Source organism: Dermacentor silvarum, chromosome 1 (assembly GCF_013339745.2).
Source record: "Dermacentor silvarum isolate Dsil-2018 chromosome 1, BIME_Dsil_1.4, whole genome shotgun sequence".
Lineage (NCBI taxonomy): Eukaryota > Metazoa > Arthropoda > Arachnida > Ixodida > Ixodidae > Dermacentor > Dermacentor silvarum.
The window spans coordinates 228,491,985-228,507,667 of record NC_051154.1 but is presented as its reverse complement, the minus strand read 5'-3'; the positions used below and the strand labels follow the sequence as shown (position 1 = coordinate 228,507,667).

At 47.8% G+C, this 15,683-nt stretch overlaps 1 protein-coding gene across 3 annotated transcripts in view; it reads right to left on the bottom strand.

Moving 5' to 3' along the window:
* The window catches only part of LOC119436868 (trithorax group protein osa-like), an 87,241-nt gene that overhangs the window by 38,773 nt on the left and 32,785 nt on the right, over nt 1-15,683 (bottom strand). For all 3 annotated transcript variants that reach the window (XM_049660055.1, XM_049660056.1, XM_037703889.2), the window contains exons 2-3: nt 5,366-6,209; nt 1,929-2,094 (exon numbers count right to left, since the gene is read on the bottom strand). In XM_049660055.1, the coding sequence (XP_049516012.1) occupies nt 1,929-2,094; nt 5,366-6,209 (1,010 nt within the window). The remainder of the gene's footprint in view (nt 1-1,928; nt 2,095-5,365; nt 6,210-15,683) is intronic.

Here is a 15,683-nt window from a genome sequence, read left to right as displayed (position 1 = left end):
ACAAAGCGCAAGATAAATACATGAGAAAGAGGAGGATAAGGTCAGTTAAACAATGTGTGAAATTACGACACAACAATGCAAAGCTATAGGAAAATAACAATGACAGCGAGTCATGAAAAATATCGACATCCTGAAAATATGCGTTATAAAAATACAGTATTCCATGTACGGTTGAGTGTTGGGGATGACAGGCGGGAACATTGAAAGGTCCAGGTTCTCTAGTGATCTTGCGTGGAATATAAAACATGATACAACTGAAATTGAAGACGAGCAGTAGTGGAGCGCTGTCTGCTTAGTAGAAATCCATAATGTCTGTAGTCACCAGCAACAAACACCGTGAAATAGTTAAGTCGGTGAGCAGTCTTCATGTACTCACTCATGGCTCTAAGACATGGGGTAATCGCACAAGCCTAAACTGAGACTGATGGGCTCCGTGCTTGCGTTGCAGGAAACACGTTCTGCTGAGAGGCACCTATAGGACAGACTAAGCGCGAACGCCGTAATGACCGAAAATGAGGAAGGCTGAAGTCAGAGCTTACCTGCTAGCTCCGAAATTAATCGTCCACGCTCACCCCACCAGCTCGTGTCTCGGATCTTTAATTTCGTCGCTGCCATAGCTTATCTGCAAACACCGACGCCACCTCGGTTCGACCCCTTTGCGTCAAAGTATTGAGGCGACGTTCATGATAAGGGTTCTTCGTAGTAGCATATGCTCGTAATCCTCGTAATATCCACTTGCTTGAAGTATATCCTCGTAATAATTATCCTTTCTTATGGCAGTTGTCCATAATAAAAGTCGGAACCCTTCGTGCCTCGACGTGACGCCTATACTGAATGCAGTTCCCTGGTAAATGATTGGAAGTTGTAGAAACACGCACGAGGCTGAGTATATAATAGAACGACTATATATGTTGAGCTTATGAACGCTCGCGTGACTTTATGAACAGCTCGCATCACTACACGCAAGCTGCATATATATATATATATATATATATATATATATATATATATATATATATATATAATCATAACCACATAAATACGACAGAAAATGAAGCCGAACCATGGTTCTGAGTGGCACTGGCTAACACTCCTAGGGCTAGATCTAGTAAACATAAATACCTAAGTTAGTGGACGAATTGATGGCCGTCGCCGTAGCACAATTGGTAGTGCAACGCACGCGTAATGCGGAGGTTGCGGGTTCGGCTCTCGCCGGCGACAAGTTATCTTTTCGTTCACTTTCATTTCCCTTTTCCTTATTATTTTCTACATTCCAACTTCAACTACACTTAATTTCCCCGATGCTTTCCTCGGCTCACATTCTCTGTTGGATTTATGTGGTTATGATTAACAAAATCGAGCATATATATATATATATATATATATATATATATATATATATATATATATATATATATATGTATGTATATATAAGAAGAAATGCGAGCCGTTCATAAAAACAAACAATATGTTATGATTTATTTCATTTATGAGGGATGAATTAACCGCAGTTTGAAGCACCCCGAGGCCGTCGTTAAATGTTCGCATTCACCTCTCATTGATACGACCGTCAACTCGCAAAATGTAAAAGGCTGATGAGTAAGTAAGGGCTTTATATAGCGATCTAATTTACGGTGCAGAGAGACACGACACCATCAGAGATTCGCATTACCCTTTTGTAATTTATCCGCTCGCCCGAAACCTTTCTACCCCGAATAAGTCTTACATTCGATAAACCAGACCAGAAAAAAGATGAAAACCCACAATGGCTCTAAGCTGCGATGAGTGAGCAGGGGGTGACTCAGCGCTTACATCCTTCAGAAAAATCATAGTGGATGATGACGTTCAAACTCTATCGAGGTACACGTGCACGCATATACGTGCGTGTGCAGCTGTGCCCAGCTCTGTCCTATATAGTGTATACTCACCGCCTGGCGTGTATGTGAAGGGCTTCTTATCCTTGCTGTTGAGCGTGCCAACGAGCTGGGGAGGCAGGTAGCAGAAAGGTTGGGTGCCGTCCTGGGGTCCCTGCGCAGCAATCTGGGCAGGATCGTAGCCACACCCTGACTGCCTCTGTGAGGCCTTCTCAGCCTCCTGTAAAAGTGGAAGTAAGGGGTAATGAGCTCACAAGAAAAGAAAAAAAAGTGGTACGGTGTTGTATGGAACACTGCAACCATGTAGGTTCGTCCAGAATTTTGCAACACTGACAGGTACTTCAATGACGTGCAATGTGTGCATACAAAACGAAAGAACAACGGTGAGAAAAGAAATGAACGAGACTCGCGCTGTGATAAATGCTGCGTTGGACGGATGGTGCGGTGAATCGTCGAAACACTGCAACAGCAATGTGCGGTCGTTCAGGCATTGGCAGCCGGTGACTGTCGCCGGTGCACACTTTAAAGTACAAACGTCAGTTTTCAATTCAATTCAATTCAATTATGGGGTTTTACGTGCCAAACCCACGATCTGGTTATGAGGCACGCCGGAGTGAGGGACTGCGGAATAATTTGGACCACGTGGGGTTCTTTAACGTGCACCGAAATCTAAGTACACGGGTGTTTTCGCATTTCGCCCCCATCGAAATGCGGGCGCCGGCGCCGGGATTTGGTCCCGCGACCTCGTGCTATTAGTAACCCATCAACGTAGCCACTAAGCAACCACGGCGGGTGACTACGTTTTCCTAAACAGATGAACCAGGGACGTTATGTCTGCCAAGCGTTCAGTATTATGAAACATCAAAAGAGAATGATCACAACACCACTAGTACTACGTAAAAAAAAAAAAAAAAAAAAAAAACATTACGCTGTTCTTTGTGTCTCCGCGAGATAACCTGCTGGTAACAGCGTAAGGCCACGACAGTGTATGCAGAACTCTTGAAACAGGAGAGCGTCACGTTGGCATTCACACTACTAGCACTTTCGGTGCGTTCCGCAGTGGTCAGCGCTTGAAGTTACAGGAACGAACGGTAATATACCCTCTTCTGCGGCGCTGTGCATGTCACTGCCATTCTCGACACTTACCGCTCCGCACTATGCAGTCGTTCGCTTCGGCACCTTTGGCTTTTAGCAGCGCAGTACCCTCCAAATTCCAGACAAACCTTGGGGTAACCATGCTCCGGCCATAACCATGGTTTTCCTGCACTTGTTGATGTCGACTCCTTTCAGCTCTTTTCATGGTGCTACATGATGATGATGATGATGATGATGATGATGATGATGAACCTCTGTAATGGATCGCACCCACTAAGGGGGATAGGCCAAGAATCGGGCGGCAGGAGGTAGCTAAAGGAAATTCATATTTGAAAACGAGAAACGCAAAGTAAAAGAAAAACAAAAAACAAGCCACGAACGCTGCGACACTTCTTTCTCTTCTTTGTCAAGTGACGGCGTTGTCACTGTTTTCAACAAAGAGCACGGTACATAGCCACTGTAGGCGAGTGGTAACCAATGTGGGCGATAGGCGCGACATACGCATCCTCTAACAGAAACTTAAAAGCGGTAACTTGAAAAAGTTGGTAACGCGCGTAGCTGAAACACGCCGACTCAGTTTGAGACCAGTTTCGCGACGATGTAATTCACTCCCTTGAAATGGCTGAGGGTAACTCAATGCGTTTTATGCTGTCTAACTATACTCCAACCGCGAGCGTCACTCACATGAAATCTAGTTTACATGTACTATCACTCGGATCTCATCGTAAAGTTTTTCGTTCGTGCCCTTTTCACCGCATATATCGTGATCAATCATTGCCTAACGAATTCGCCTCTCCTCCCCAGTACGTCTCATCACGCATTGCCCATGGACTCAGGGTTGCGATACCACTCTGCAAGATGTTGACCTTCCGTAACTCGGGCCGAATTCACAAAGCTTTTTGTTCGTAAGTACGCTTTGCAATCGGCTGGCCGCCATTGCCAATAATACGTCAATCATCAAGATACGTCAATCGTCAAGAACACAGGACCTTCGGAATACGAAATGGCCATGAAGGCCCGTTGGTTCAAGCATGTTAGAGGGGGTCGCAGTGAATGCTTTGTGGTCTTTGACTTAGTAAAGTGTCTTCGAGAAATGTACTGCTGCGTGTATGGTAATTATGAGTACGGTAATTGAGAATTGGCTAATTAGACTGAAGTGAATGCGAGTGTTGGGGTGGTTCATTGTACTTAAACGAATGAATGTGTGTGTATGTGTGTATGTGTGATGTATAGACAAGCAGGTTGTGTTCTGACTTGGTAAAGTGTCTTAGATAAAGGTACTGACGCATACCTGGTAATTGTGAGTGGGCTAATTAGGAATGAGGTGATTAGATTGAAGTAAAGGCCCATGGTGGTTCATGGAACTTAAACGACTGCATGCATGTCTATGTGTGATGTATCAATGAGAAGGTTGTGGTTTGAGTACGTGGTATCCTTAATGAGTGTGTATGGTAATTAGTAAGTTAATTACAGGTGTTATGTGAGTTTTGGATGCTTCACTGAATTTTAATCGATGTGATTGGGAATATAGAGAAGCGTGCCACATGATTCAGTATACATGAGTGTAGCAGTAAAGATGGAAAGAATAAAGGTGCTGTTGTAGTGAAAAAGCATATAAAGTAAACAGCAATGCGATGAGACGCAAATGGTGGTATGAAGTAAACAATGTAATTGCAGTGACAAGCAAGTAATTGTGGGAAATAAAGAAATTGATGTGCGATGAGAAGGCAGCATGAGAAGCAGGTCGAGGTGAGAAACTAGAGCATGAGAAGCAGTCAGGGACCCTTTAATGCTATCGCTTTCTGCTCTTAAAGGCGACTCTTAAGCTTCTCCCTAGTTTTTCGTAGCCAAATTAAAATTTTTCATGAAAGGGCCCACCCTAGCCTTTATGGCAAAAAACGTTGCCACGTGAATTTATCGGAACAACGCTGCACATGCATACGTATTTCTTCTGCGCTCATGACCCTCAGTCAGGTGCAATCATGTTTACTAGGTGACACAAGTAAAGGATGGTGTAGTAGAACTCTGGGAAATAAGAAATAATTGCGCTACACCAAATTCAGTTACTTGCATTTGGTTTCTACCTGTCTGATCGCGAGCGTCGACTTTTGCTGAGCTCGCTCTCCGCGTGAGGGCAGCATGAAGGACGTTTTGTATCCAGGAAATAAGCTGGATCGCGTGCTAAGTCGAGACCTTAGGACGAGCAACAAAAAATAACACAGCGCCTACGTTGTTATCTGTTCTTGAGTTCCGTCTGCCACGTCCTCAGGCCTTGATTTCCTCGATCTCGGTACAGTTGCTGTTCTATAATGTCAATATGGAGGCCAGATTGAGGAATAAGGGACAGCGGCATGTCGAAGTACCTCACTCTCTCTCTCTCTCTTTGATATACTGACCTGCTTCTGCTTCCAGGTAGGTCCACCACCCGACGGTGGCGGTGGAGGTGGCGGCGGAGGTGGCGGTGGTGGTCCCCCTGGACCGCCTCCTCCACCTTGTACTGGAGGCAGCGGCGGTGGTGGCGGCGGCGCAGGAACGTGCTGCGAAGCGGGCGGAGGGGGTGGAGGGGGTGGTGTGGCCGGCTCGTGGCGGAATGGTCCGCCGCTACCATAAACACCCGGCACCGGCGACGACGATGCGATTGGCGGCGGTGGCGGAGGGTACGAGTACGACTGATCTTCGTAGCCCCCAGTGGCGCTCGTTGGCGAGGACACCATGCCTCCCAGGGACTGTGATGGCGGTGGTGGTATGTAGAAGGCACCGGGGCTGCGTCCACCGCCAGAGACAGAAGGCGAGGCACTTCCCGGTCGACCACCTGGCGGTGGTGGCGGAGGTATTTGGAAGGTGTTGGGACTGTAGCCGCCGCTGGACGTTGGCGACCTCCCTTGTCCAGCCGGCGGCGGCGGCGGTATTCCGAACGTATTTTGTGTGGGCGGGGACATGGCGCCTGCGGGCGGAGGCGGCGGAATGGGGAACTTGGGTCCGCTCGACGTGAAGCGGCCGTTGGGCGACGCCGACCTCTGGCCTGCAGATGGCATGTGACCACCACCTTGCATGGGGAACAGTGCGCCCGTGCTGCAGTAGACTGGTGCGTCTGGGGTTTCCGGCGCTGGTGGCCATGATGGAGCAGACCACTGTGGGCTAGTAGGGGTGCGATTAGAGGCGAAGGCCATCCTGTTTGGATCAGCTGAGCCACCCGGAGTCGTGGGCATGTTTTGGCCAAACGGCCCGCCTTGTTGCTGCCTGCGATGAGAAGAGTGGTAGCAAATATGGTTACTCATATGGCGGATTTATTACTTTTAAAGATATGGGGCCGAATTCACAAAGCTTTTCGTTCGTAATTGCTGCTTGCCAATGGCCAGCCGCCTACACTAATGACATGTGCCAACACCACGATTGGCTGATACCTGCTTCTACGAACAGTTTTAGCGTAAGAACGTTTTTGTGAATTCCGCCCATGATGTTTGAATTGGAAATTAAGAAAAGGCGATTCAAGAACCGAAAGAAAAAGCGTAAGCGATGGAAGCCTGACCGAAAGACAGTGGCTTGACTACAGGAATAATAGAGACAGAAATAGAAAAACAAGCAGAAGATCCAACGAGTTGGAATTTACATACAGCGAAACATTGTGTGATTGCATAAAGAGTCGAAACACGAGTTTGTGTTTATTCTTGCCGTCGCACAGCCGCCGCCGCGGAAGCGCGGAGGCGAACGCCATCTGGTGGTGGCGCAAGGAACACAGCGGCGGTGATGTCGGGCTATTCGGCAAGAGGACAGCCACGCAGCACCCACGATCATGAAAACCCCGCGAAGTTCCCAAATAAAAGCTTCGCTTTTAAAAGGCGTGACACAGGAGGCTACTATTTGTTTATATATACTCGTATATTCGTCGTTATTATCTATTTTGTTGTATACATTCTTTGGTTACTTTTGACTGGAACGTAATCTGGCTTGCCGGCGTATATAGTTCACAGCGAACTGTTCGGATTGCAAAGTAAACTAGTGAGAAAGAGCATTTCACTTTACGGCATGAAATGGCAAGCCACTTTCTTGGTCACAGAGCTCGCAACTCGTGGATAATTAGCTAGTATTTTTTTGGATGCGCATAAAGTCTCTACAAAGGGAAGCCATACTTCTCGAATACGCTAACCGGATATCTGATTGCCAGGAACCCGCCGCGATGGCTTAGTAGTTATGGCGTTCAGCTGCATAGCAGCAGGATTCAAGGTTAGATTCCCAATTGCGGTGGCCACTTTTCGATGGGGGCTGTTGTGTTGCTTTGGGATGCTAAGCCCCAAAATTTGGTTTCAAGCTTTGTGATTTTTGTGGAGCCTGTATGGGGATTGCTTTATAACAAAACCTATACTCATTTTCTATTTGTCATAATTGGGCACTCATGTTGCCCAGTGAGCTGCGAAATACCATTTACCCAGGCCATGGACAGTGTACCATGTACACAGTATAGTGTAAATGGTATATATGACGCGCACCATGTACTCCAAGCAGAGCACACGGGTGTGCATGTCACGTTTAATACATCATTTGTCTTGTGCACCCGCATACTTCACTAAATGTCCTGAATTCCGTACGTTGGCATCTTATCGCTTCCTTTCAGGATGACTCTTGCTGAAGCTTTTATGTACGTACTGATACGGTAGCATTATAATTTCAGCCATAAGTATAAATATACCTAGGTTTACTGACCGAGAACTTGTCATCACTGCCTTATAATTTAGAGATACACCTTAAAGGTACACTTAAAGCATATGAACACTAACGCGGACTCCATTCGTGCGTGTGCCCTCACACCCAGACACGCAATTAGGGTGCTTAAAGCTCCTATCGAAATGAATACTAATACAGCGAAGACGAGCAGTTGGTTTTTATTTTTGTATGTGTGTGTGTGTGCGTGGGGGGGGGGGGGGGGGGTGCGACTTGCCGATAGGAGCACTTTTGTCACACTTTGGTACCGTACCTTGCGTTTCATAACCAAGCTTTCATTTTTGTATTGTGTTGCCTTGCTTAGATTTGTTGCAAATTTATTTCTTACTTTACCTACGGACCCGCACGATGTGGATGAAAGACAGATGTTACGCTTTAATACAATGTCTTTCTCTTGACCATCCCTGGATATCTCATCAACTTGTAGTCATTGCAAGCATTATTTGTTGTCTATGCCCCTTCGCACACTTTGTATTTTCACACAAAAGCGTGTATTTTCTGAAGAAAGGCGTAATCATGATACACACGATCCCTTTCCAAAAGCACCACACCTCATATAGCATACTCGTGAGGGTTATCTTTCAATGCCTCAAATGTTCGTTTTAAAGGTCTTCAAAATTTGTGCGTCCGTTATTCCTTCCCCCCCCCCCTTTTTTTCCTTTTTTTTCAATGTCGACAATGGTTTTATTTGTTTGTCCTTTACGGGGCAAAAGAAAGACAGAGAGCGCATGTTGTGTCCTTTTCGAGAACTATACGACCCCCACATTTCGGCGTTCTCAAAATACGCGTTCGTCCCCCACCGGATCTCCTTCTCTCTCCGCGCGTCAGCCGCACGCGCCGAGGTTCACAGACCGATAGGTGGTGTACAAATTTACGCGCAGGGTTCGTTCCGCTCGAAGCGCCACTGTCAGCGCAGCCGTTGAACGTATAACGCAAGCGCTGCAGCGCGAACTGACAAGTCCCGTCGTAGCTCTCGTTCTTAAAAACAAGCGGCGCGCGGCGAGCGCCCGCTGAAAAAGCGTGCAATGGCCGACACAGAAGTCGAAGAGAGAAATGACTGCGCACGCAGTGCGGCGCACACTGCGATTGCAGCGTGCGCCAGATGCGCGCATTTATAGCCGCCGCTTGTTTGGGGCATTGAGGCCGGGCCAGTGGGTTAACGCGCGAGACCGCGCCTGCGTTTATTCTTGACTTCTTTTTTGTTGTTGTTGTTGTGAGGGCAACGCTGGAACTGAACCGAGGGGCCTCGAGTTCGCTCAAAGCAGCTCTAGAACAGGCGCAACCAGTGGCAGCGACCACAGCTTGGAACTGGGCGCGGTTTTAAATATAGAGGGGGCACGGGAACGGATGGTGTTGGTGGCTGAAGAAAAGGAGGGGCCTGGCACGATGACTGAACTGCAGGGCGTCATCACGCACCTCAACAGCGCGTGGCCTATGTCTGAGGATGTGGTATATACGCGATGCCTTGAGATCGCCATGCGCTGACAGGTTTCTACGTGTTTCCTAGAGTGAGCTCGTTGAAGTTTCGAATCGACCATAAATAATCGCCGTGTTATAGGAAGCGAAGTCGCGCGCACTGATTTTTCTATGTGGGCGGTGTCCAACGTTTGTTCTTCTCTTCCTTTCTTTTACGGCTGTGCGCTGTTAACTTCAACAGCGTTAAAATCATTAGGATTGGCATAAGACGACCATCCATTCTTCCCATTATATTTTAAGCGGATTCTTTCCCCCTTCGTCGCTAGCCACGTTCGAATGAATGGCCTGTATTAGGCATCGCATCATCTTATTTGAGAGACACCGGATTCCTAAAAGTGAGCATTCACGCATTGGGAACGTGATCTCGTAAGTATACTTCAGGCGGAGAGAAACGAACAGGGACATCGCATCGAGTGTGAGGCATTGCATCGAAGGGAGGAGAATCACCTTTCAAATGGTTTGTGCGCGTGTTGTGCCGCTCGCTGGCGACGCGCTCTCTTTTGGTCAAGGTACACAATAGGAACTCGCATTTCAAACACGTGACACGAGCGCCGCCACCGTCACCCGAGGCCTGTCACTTTAGATGGGAGCCATGGTGGCACGAGCAGATGTGTATTACATAAATGTGATGGTGTGTCAACGGGGGCGCCCGACGGCGCTCTTGGACCTTGTGTAAACGCGAATACTGACCCGCCATTATCAACGGAGTCCCGTATATGTTGGAACGGAGTGTCGTGTTGGTAATACTACAGCATTGCAGAAATACTACATAGTCGAGTCATTGCAGCTTCCCTCGTGTATACGATGGCGTCCCTCCAAAACATGCATAACGAGGTGACGTCAGTCTTCTGTCTTAGCTCCGCTTCGGCTGATATTACTGTCTCTTGAGAGCAGTAAGCAATGCTGCGGGAACGATGGCACTCTAACCACCATTCCAACTACAACAACGTAAGAAAAACCACTACCTGGACAAATGCCGCATCGCGTTACGTACCGGCGTCGCGGGGCTCATTTCGAAAATTGTCCGTCGGCCCGGGCGCACGCGTAAAGCGCGACCTTGGCGGCTCCAAGGAGACGACAAGTGTACGAAGTCACGCTCTCGCTTGCACCGCGGCGCAGCCCCCTTCTCGAGCAGAGCGGGGAACGCCTTGGCAAACGTTGCGTTCCTGACGGGCCGCGCTCGCGTTACGCCAATGACTCGGAACAAGAGGAGTGGGGAACGAAACGCCAGTGCTCGACTCATTCGAAACCAGCGCACACGCGTGCCTGCACGAAGGACGCACGGCATTAGTAGAGACACACTAGCGCACAATGAGTGTTCACTTTGCATGCGCTAAGATTCTTCTCCCTCTCTTTTTTTCTTTTTTTCCTACGTCTCTCGGCTATGCCTTCTACTCTCTGATTTTGCCTTTTCTTCTTGCCTTTGCGCTCTTGCATGCCTCATTTGCGTTTCTCCCATTTTTGTTGCCGTTTCTTTACTTTCGCTCGTCGTTCAAATTCACGAGTTTTGCGCAAAGCGAACGCATCAAAACGAACAAAAGGCAAGCGCACAAAGCCGGAGCGCGTATGGACTTCGTAACAAAGTGGGCCCCGGTTGCCGTTTCGTTGTTGTTGAGTGGTTCGCCTCCCAGTCACGAGTAGCGCACAATGCCTGCCTCGATCCTGCGCTTGCTGCCGCCGCCCTGAATGACGACGTCACTTTTGACGGGTTACTACGCTGCCTGTCACGTCTCCTCTGAGATCCATTAGACTTTCCAAAGAGGCTCGGAAATATCAGCCACCGTAGCTCGAGTGTAAGTTTGGTGCATTTCCTTGCCATTTATATATGGCGTTGTTTGCCCCTTCTAAAAGAGAGCTAAACTACTTTAGCAGGAATGATAGGCGTTGAACTGCCTTGGACGGTCAATTGTCACGTGCTAGAAGTCATCAAAACGTCAATGTCAATGCAACCAATTCGCTTAAAAGGTGTCCCGTGAGGTAGATCATGTACAAGACATTGCCTAAAATGGCAATATTACAAGGATGTTGGAAAATTTATCTAATGGGACGCAGCATAAGGTCGCGCTCTGTCAGACATTCGGCTACGTTCAGACAGGCTTTGTCTCGTGTTGCGACAGGACGGACTGTTGTCGCGACTTCATTCTAAGCTGCAGCTCTGAAACCTGCTCGCGATGCCATATCAAGTTATGTTATGTTAGGCGGGACGCGTAATATTGTCACAACGGTATGAAATTGGCCGGCCAACGCAGCAGGCACGTACGGCTGGTTCTGCATTGTTGGAGTCAAACAAGAAATCGCTGTGAGCAACGTGTTCGCTAACGTTACAGCTCAGAATGACACATCCTGGGCAATATGACCAGTGACTGCAATGAAGCCAATTGGGGTGAGTGAAGTGCGGCAAGCAAGCGCATTTAACAATCGGAGGACATCGCACTTCCTTGATGTTTCGATCGCTCTCAGTTTCTGAATGCCGAAGAAATCGCAAGCAACTTTTTCATAGCCTATGTGAAAGCCTACTCACGAAATCTTTATTCTGACGCATATTATGCCGACACACAATCAGAGACTCCTGTGCGCGTCCCCCCACGCCATATATATATATATATATATATATATATATATATATATATATATATATATATATATATATTATATATATATATATATATATATATATATATATATATATATATATAGTTTCTGACTCGCCTTATACAGTGTGCAGATCTGTGGCGCTATCTATACAATTCTACTAGTACACTACAAGGTAGTTTGCAAGACTTGGTAAATGCTCCTTTCAGATCTCTTCAGACCTGAGTATGGGGGCTGCTGCGTCGGCGTAGCTTCGCAAGTATTCAGGGGCGCATCGCAATACATGTTTTGCTCCACATAATCACTTCGTGGAAGTCGACCTTAAGCGTCTTCTTCGCCATAGCCGCCGTTTTGATACCTGGTCGACCTCAAGGGATGCTGTCGCAAACTAGCGTGTCCCGCTACTAATCTGTCTCAACTATTTTGTCTCAGTGTGCACACAAGGGTGAAAGTGAAACCATCCAGCCGCTTGAAGCAGCATGTTATAAACGCAACTTTGTGTTCCCTATATTTTGTATGCATTGAGATTTATATTTTGGCATTGCCGCTGTATATAGGTAGCTTCTTGCGAAAACTTGTGCATTTCATTATAGAGAACAGTGTGCGTGCGTGCGTGCGTGCGTGTGGCGTGCGTGCGTTGAAACAAACAACAACAGGCTGTTTCTGTCGGCCCCTATTTCAATCAGCGCATTGAACGGATTTTGCCACCATGGCGCACGATATTCGTCTGCGTGTCTGTTATTGCCGTTGTTGTTGTTGTACTACTTTTCGCGTGTCTCTGTAAGCCCCAGCAAATTAATTTTGGGTGCACGCGGAGCAGACTTGGGAGCACTTGAAAGCTATTACAGAGCCCCCGTACAAAATTTCATTCCAGCGCGACCTAATAAAAAGTCAGTTCTTTTCTTTTTTTCCCTTCATTTTCATTTTTTTTTAAAGAACACTCTGGACATCAAGGCGAACTCCTGCAAAGAGGATGCTATTGACAATGGCTCTAATGGTTTACGCACGGCAAGTAAACACGTCTTTTTCAGCCAAAGTGAACAACATTAAAAATTAAAATTGAAAACTGGGGTTAAACGTCCAGAAACTGCACAATAGGCTATGAGCGACGCCGTAGTAGATGGCTCAAGATTAATTTTCGCCACCTGTTCAACTTTTTTCCATTAAGCCCCATCGGCGTACGGGCGCCGCGGCCGCGAATAAAACCCGCAACTTCATGTTGCGGGTTCTATTCGTGAGCAGCAGCACGGAGACAGCGACAAATATACAATTTGAACAATTTTTTCAAACATTTTCTTCAACATAACAAAAGAAATCCTTGTATGGCCTGTTATGGAGCCACGCTAATAAACATATTTAGATGCATAAGCGACTCAGAAAAAATTTCACCGACGATTACGACACTCCCTAATGCCAAATTTGAGCCCAGCTCTATACGTGTTTTCATTTCGCGATGTATTGGCTGGCGCGGACAATCTGTTTCGTGCGGCACGTTGCAAACGGAGCGAAGTGTGACACGACTGCTTCGCTAATTGGGAGATCACGAGAGCCAGCGCGTGGCTGACGCGTCAGCGTGATTCTCAGCAGCCGCCGCAAACAGACCTCCGCTCATGCTGCGCTTTGTTTCTGTATATGGTATCGTTGGACGCGCTCGCCGCATGCCATCGGTGAACAGACGACGGCGCACTACTCTGGCGCCATCTCGTAGCGGCCGTCGCCCGTCTTGCGCGGCACTATGCTTTTCTTCTCACACTTTCGCCATACCCTCCTCCTCCACTTTCCTCCTCGCACTCTCTTCTCTATCGCCGTCTTTCATCGCCCGCTGCGCTCCGCGTTCGCTCTTTCATCCTGCGCTGTGGTCGTTCGCTCGGTTGCGCCGAGGGGCAACGCCGACGCTCAACGCAGGAACGGACGCCTAAGAGCTGTGCTCTAAAAGGACCACGCGGGGACTTCGACAAGTATGCTGCAAACACATGGTTTCACAGGAATACTGCACACGGAAACATAAACGCACCATAGGGTCCCATCTCCATTCATGTGACTAACACATAGTGATCAAGCAAGCAAGCAAGCAAATGAACGAACGAGCGAACAGACAAACAAACAGGCAGAAAATAATAAACAATGACCACTACGCCTCTAGCATTACAAAATGCTTACTATACGTTTCAACATTACTTTGTATATCACTCAAGCCATTTTTTGTTTACTTTTCTTCGTGGAGCCCCGCGGTACACATCCCAAGTCCTTAAAGCTTCCACTTCTATCTTGACTACTTCTCGATATGAGTGTGCACCATTACTTAGCGGCTGCTCCAGACAATGGAACATATAAGTCTAGACCTGCGCAATTAATCATAGCTTACTGTCAACTTGGGCACGTAAAGAGCAGATTGATTAGACCGCAAGCCCTAGTCATTAGTCAGGATGCCAAGGTACTGCAAGTTATCCGCTTTTCTTCACACAAAGGTGTCAAAAAATCGCTCAGTATTGCCCAGCGCTCGCTTATTTTTGTCATTTGATTAATTTGTTCTTTACGATGCACAATACAGCTTACAGTGCCTGTGAACTTGTGCATTTGTGCATGTGTAAAATGTACCTCCACGCCAGTATAGTGTATAACTATGCAGCTTTCTATCTATGCATCTGCCGGCTCCCCATCTTCAGCGTATGTGTTCTAGCGGCTTCGCTGCGTACGTTTATAAAACTCGACGTGCTGACGCTTAAACTCGGCCACCGATTGGCTTTATAGGACAATAATGTATGCTGATATGCCAGGCGAAACGTCTCCGAATGTTTTTGTCAACAAGAGGAACAGCATGCGGTGTTATTCCCAGCTGTGTTCGCCAAACTGATTAATACACGCCCAAATGCCGTGCGGTAGTCGTAATGAAAATAACACGTGACGTGCACCCCACTTCGATCGAGTAGCCTTACCTACTAAGGGTCTTGTAAACCAACCACCATCAGCTGCACGTATCCTGAATCTTCTCAAATAAAACACAGCACGTGGGCCTGTGCACGAGCATAACGTTTCGAACATTGTCTCCCAAGCCTTCGTAGTACAGCTGGTCTTGGTAGCACTGGCTCACCCCTGAAACACGCAGTCTTTCTTAATTACTGTACCTCAGCACGTGAACGAAGGTCTTCTTCATAAAAACTCACACCTAAAGTTACGTGTCATGACGCAGAACCACCTACTGGTGGTTCTGCGCCCGCTATGCTTCCGCGCCCGCTATGGATGAAAAGGCGAGAGTGGCGGCTCAACTGCAAGCGGAGTCGAGGGCTCGCAAAGCTGCTGCAGCACGGCGACGCAGACAACAAGCGGACCTGGAGTCAAGGGCGCGGGAAGCTGTAGCAAAACAGCAACGCCGGCAAGCGGACCCGGAGCTGAGGGCTCGCGAAGCTGCAGCAACACGGCAACACCGGCATGCGGACCCGGACCTGAGGGCTCGCAAAGCTGCAGCTGTACGGCAACGTCGGCAAGCGGACCCGGAGCTGAGGGCTCGCGATGCTCGCGCTTGAACCGAGCAGCGGCGCCACCAACCTCAGGTAGAGAACGCTTCCGGCGTTTTGCCGCCGCTTCCCGCGCTCTCGCATGTACAGGGGATTCACGGTTACCCGAATGATCCCCCGGTGCTTCGCCCACTCATCATCATTCCCTTCGTGGATATGCGGTGATTTTTGTCTTTCCTTTTTACAATATATTACTATCGTAGTTCTTTTTTTTTTTTTTTTTTTGCGGAAGACTACAAAGTACAAGTGAAGGGGAAATTTTGTGCTTCCTTCACAACATGGTTCCCCGCACAGCCCTCTTGATTCAACAAGTAATGGGAATTAACCATCCTCTTCACTTTTGAGCACTTCACGGTCCTGTACCCTGCGGCCACGGTAATCTGAAGTGATGAAAAAAACGAGAGTCTGAAGA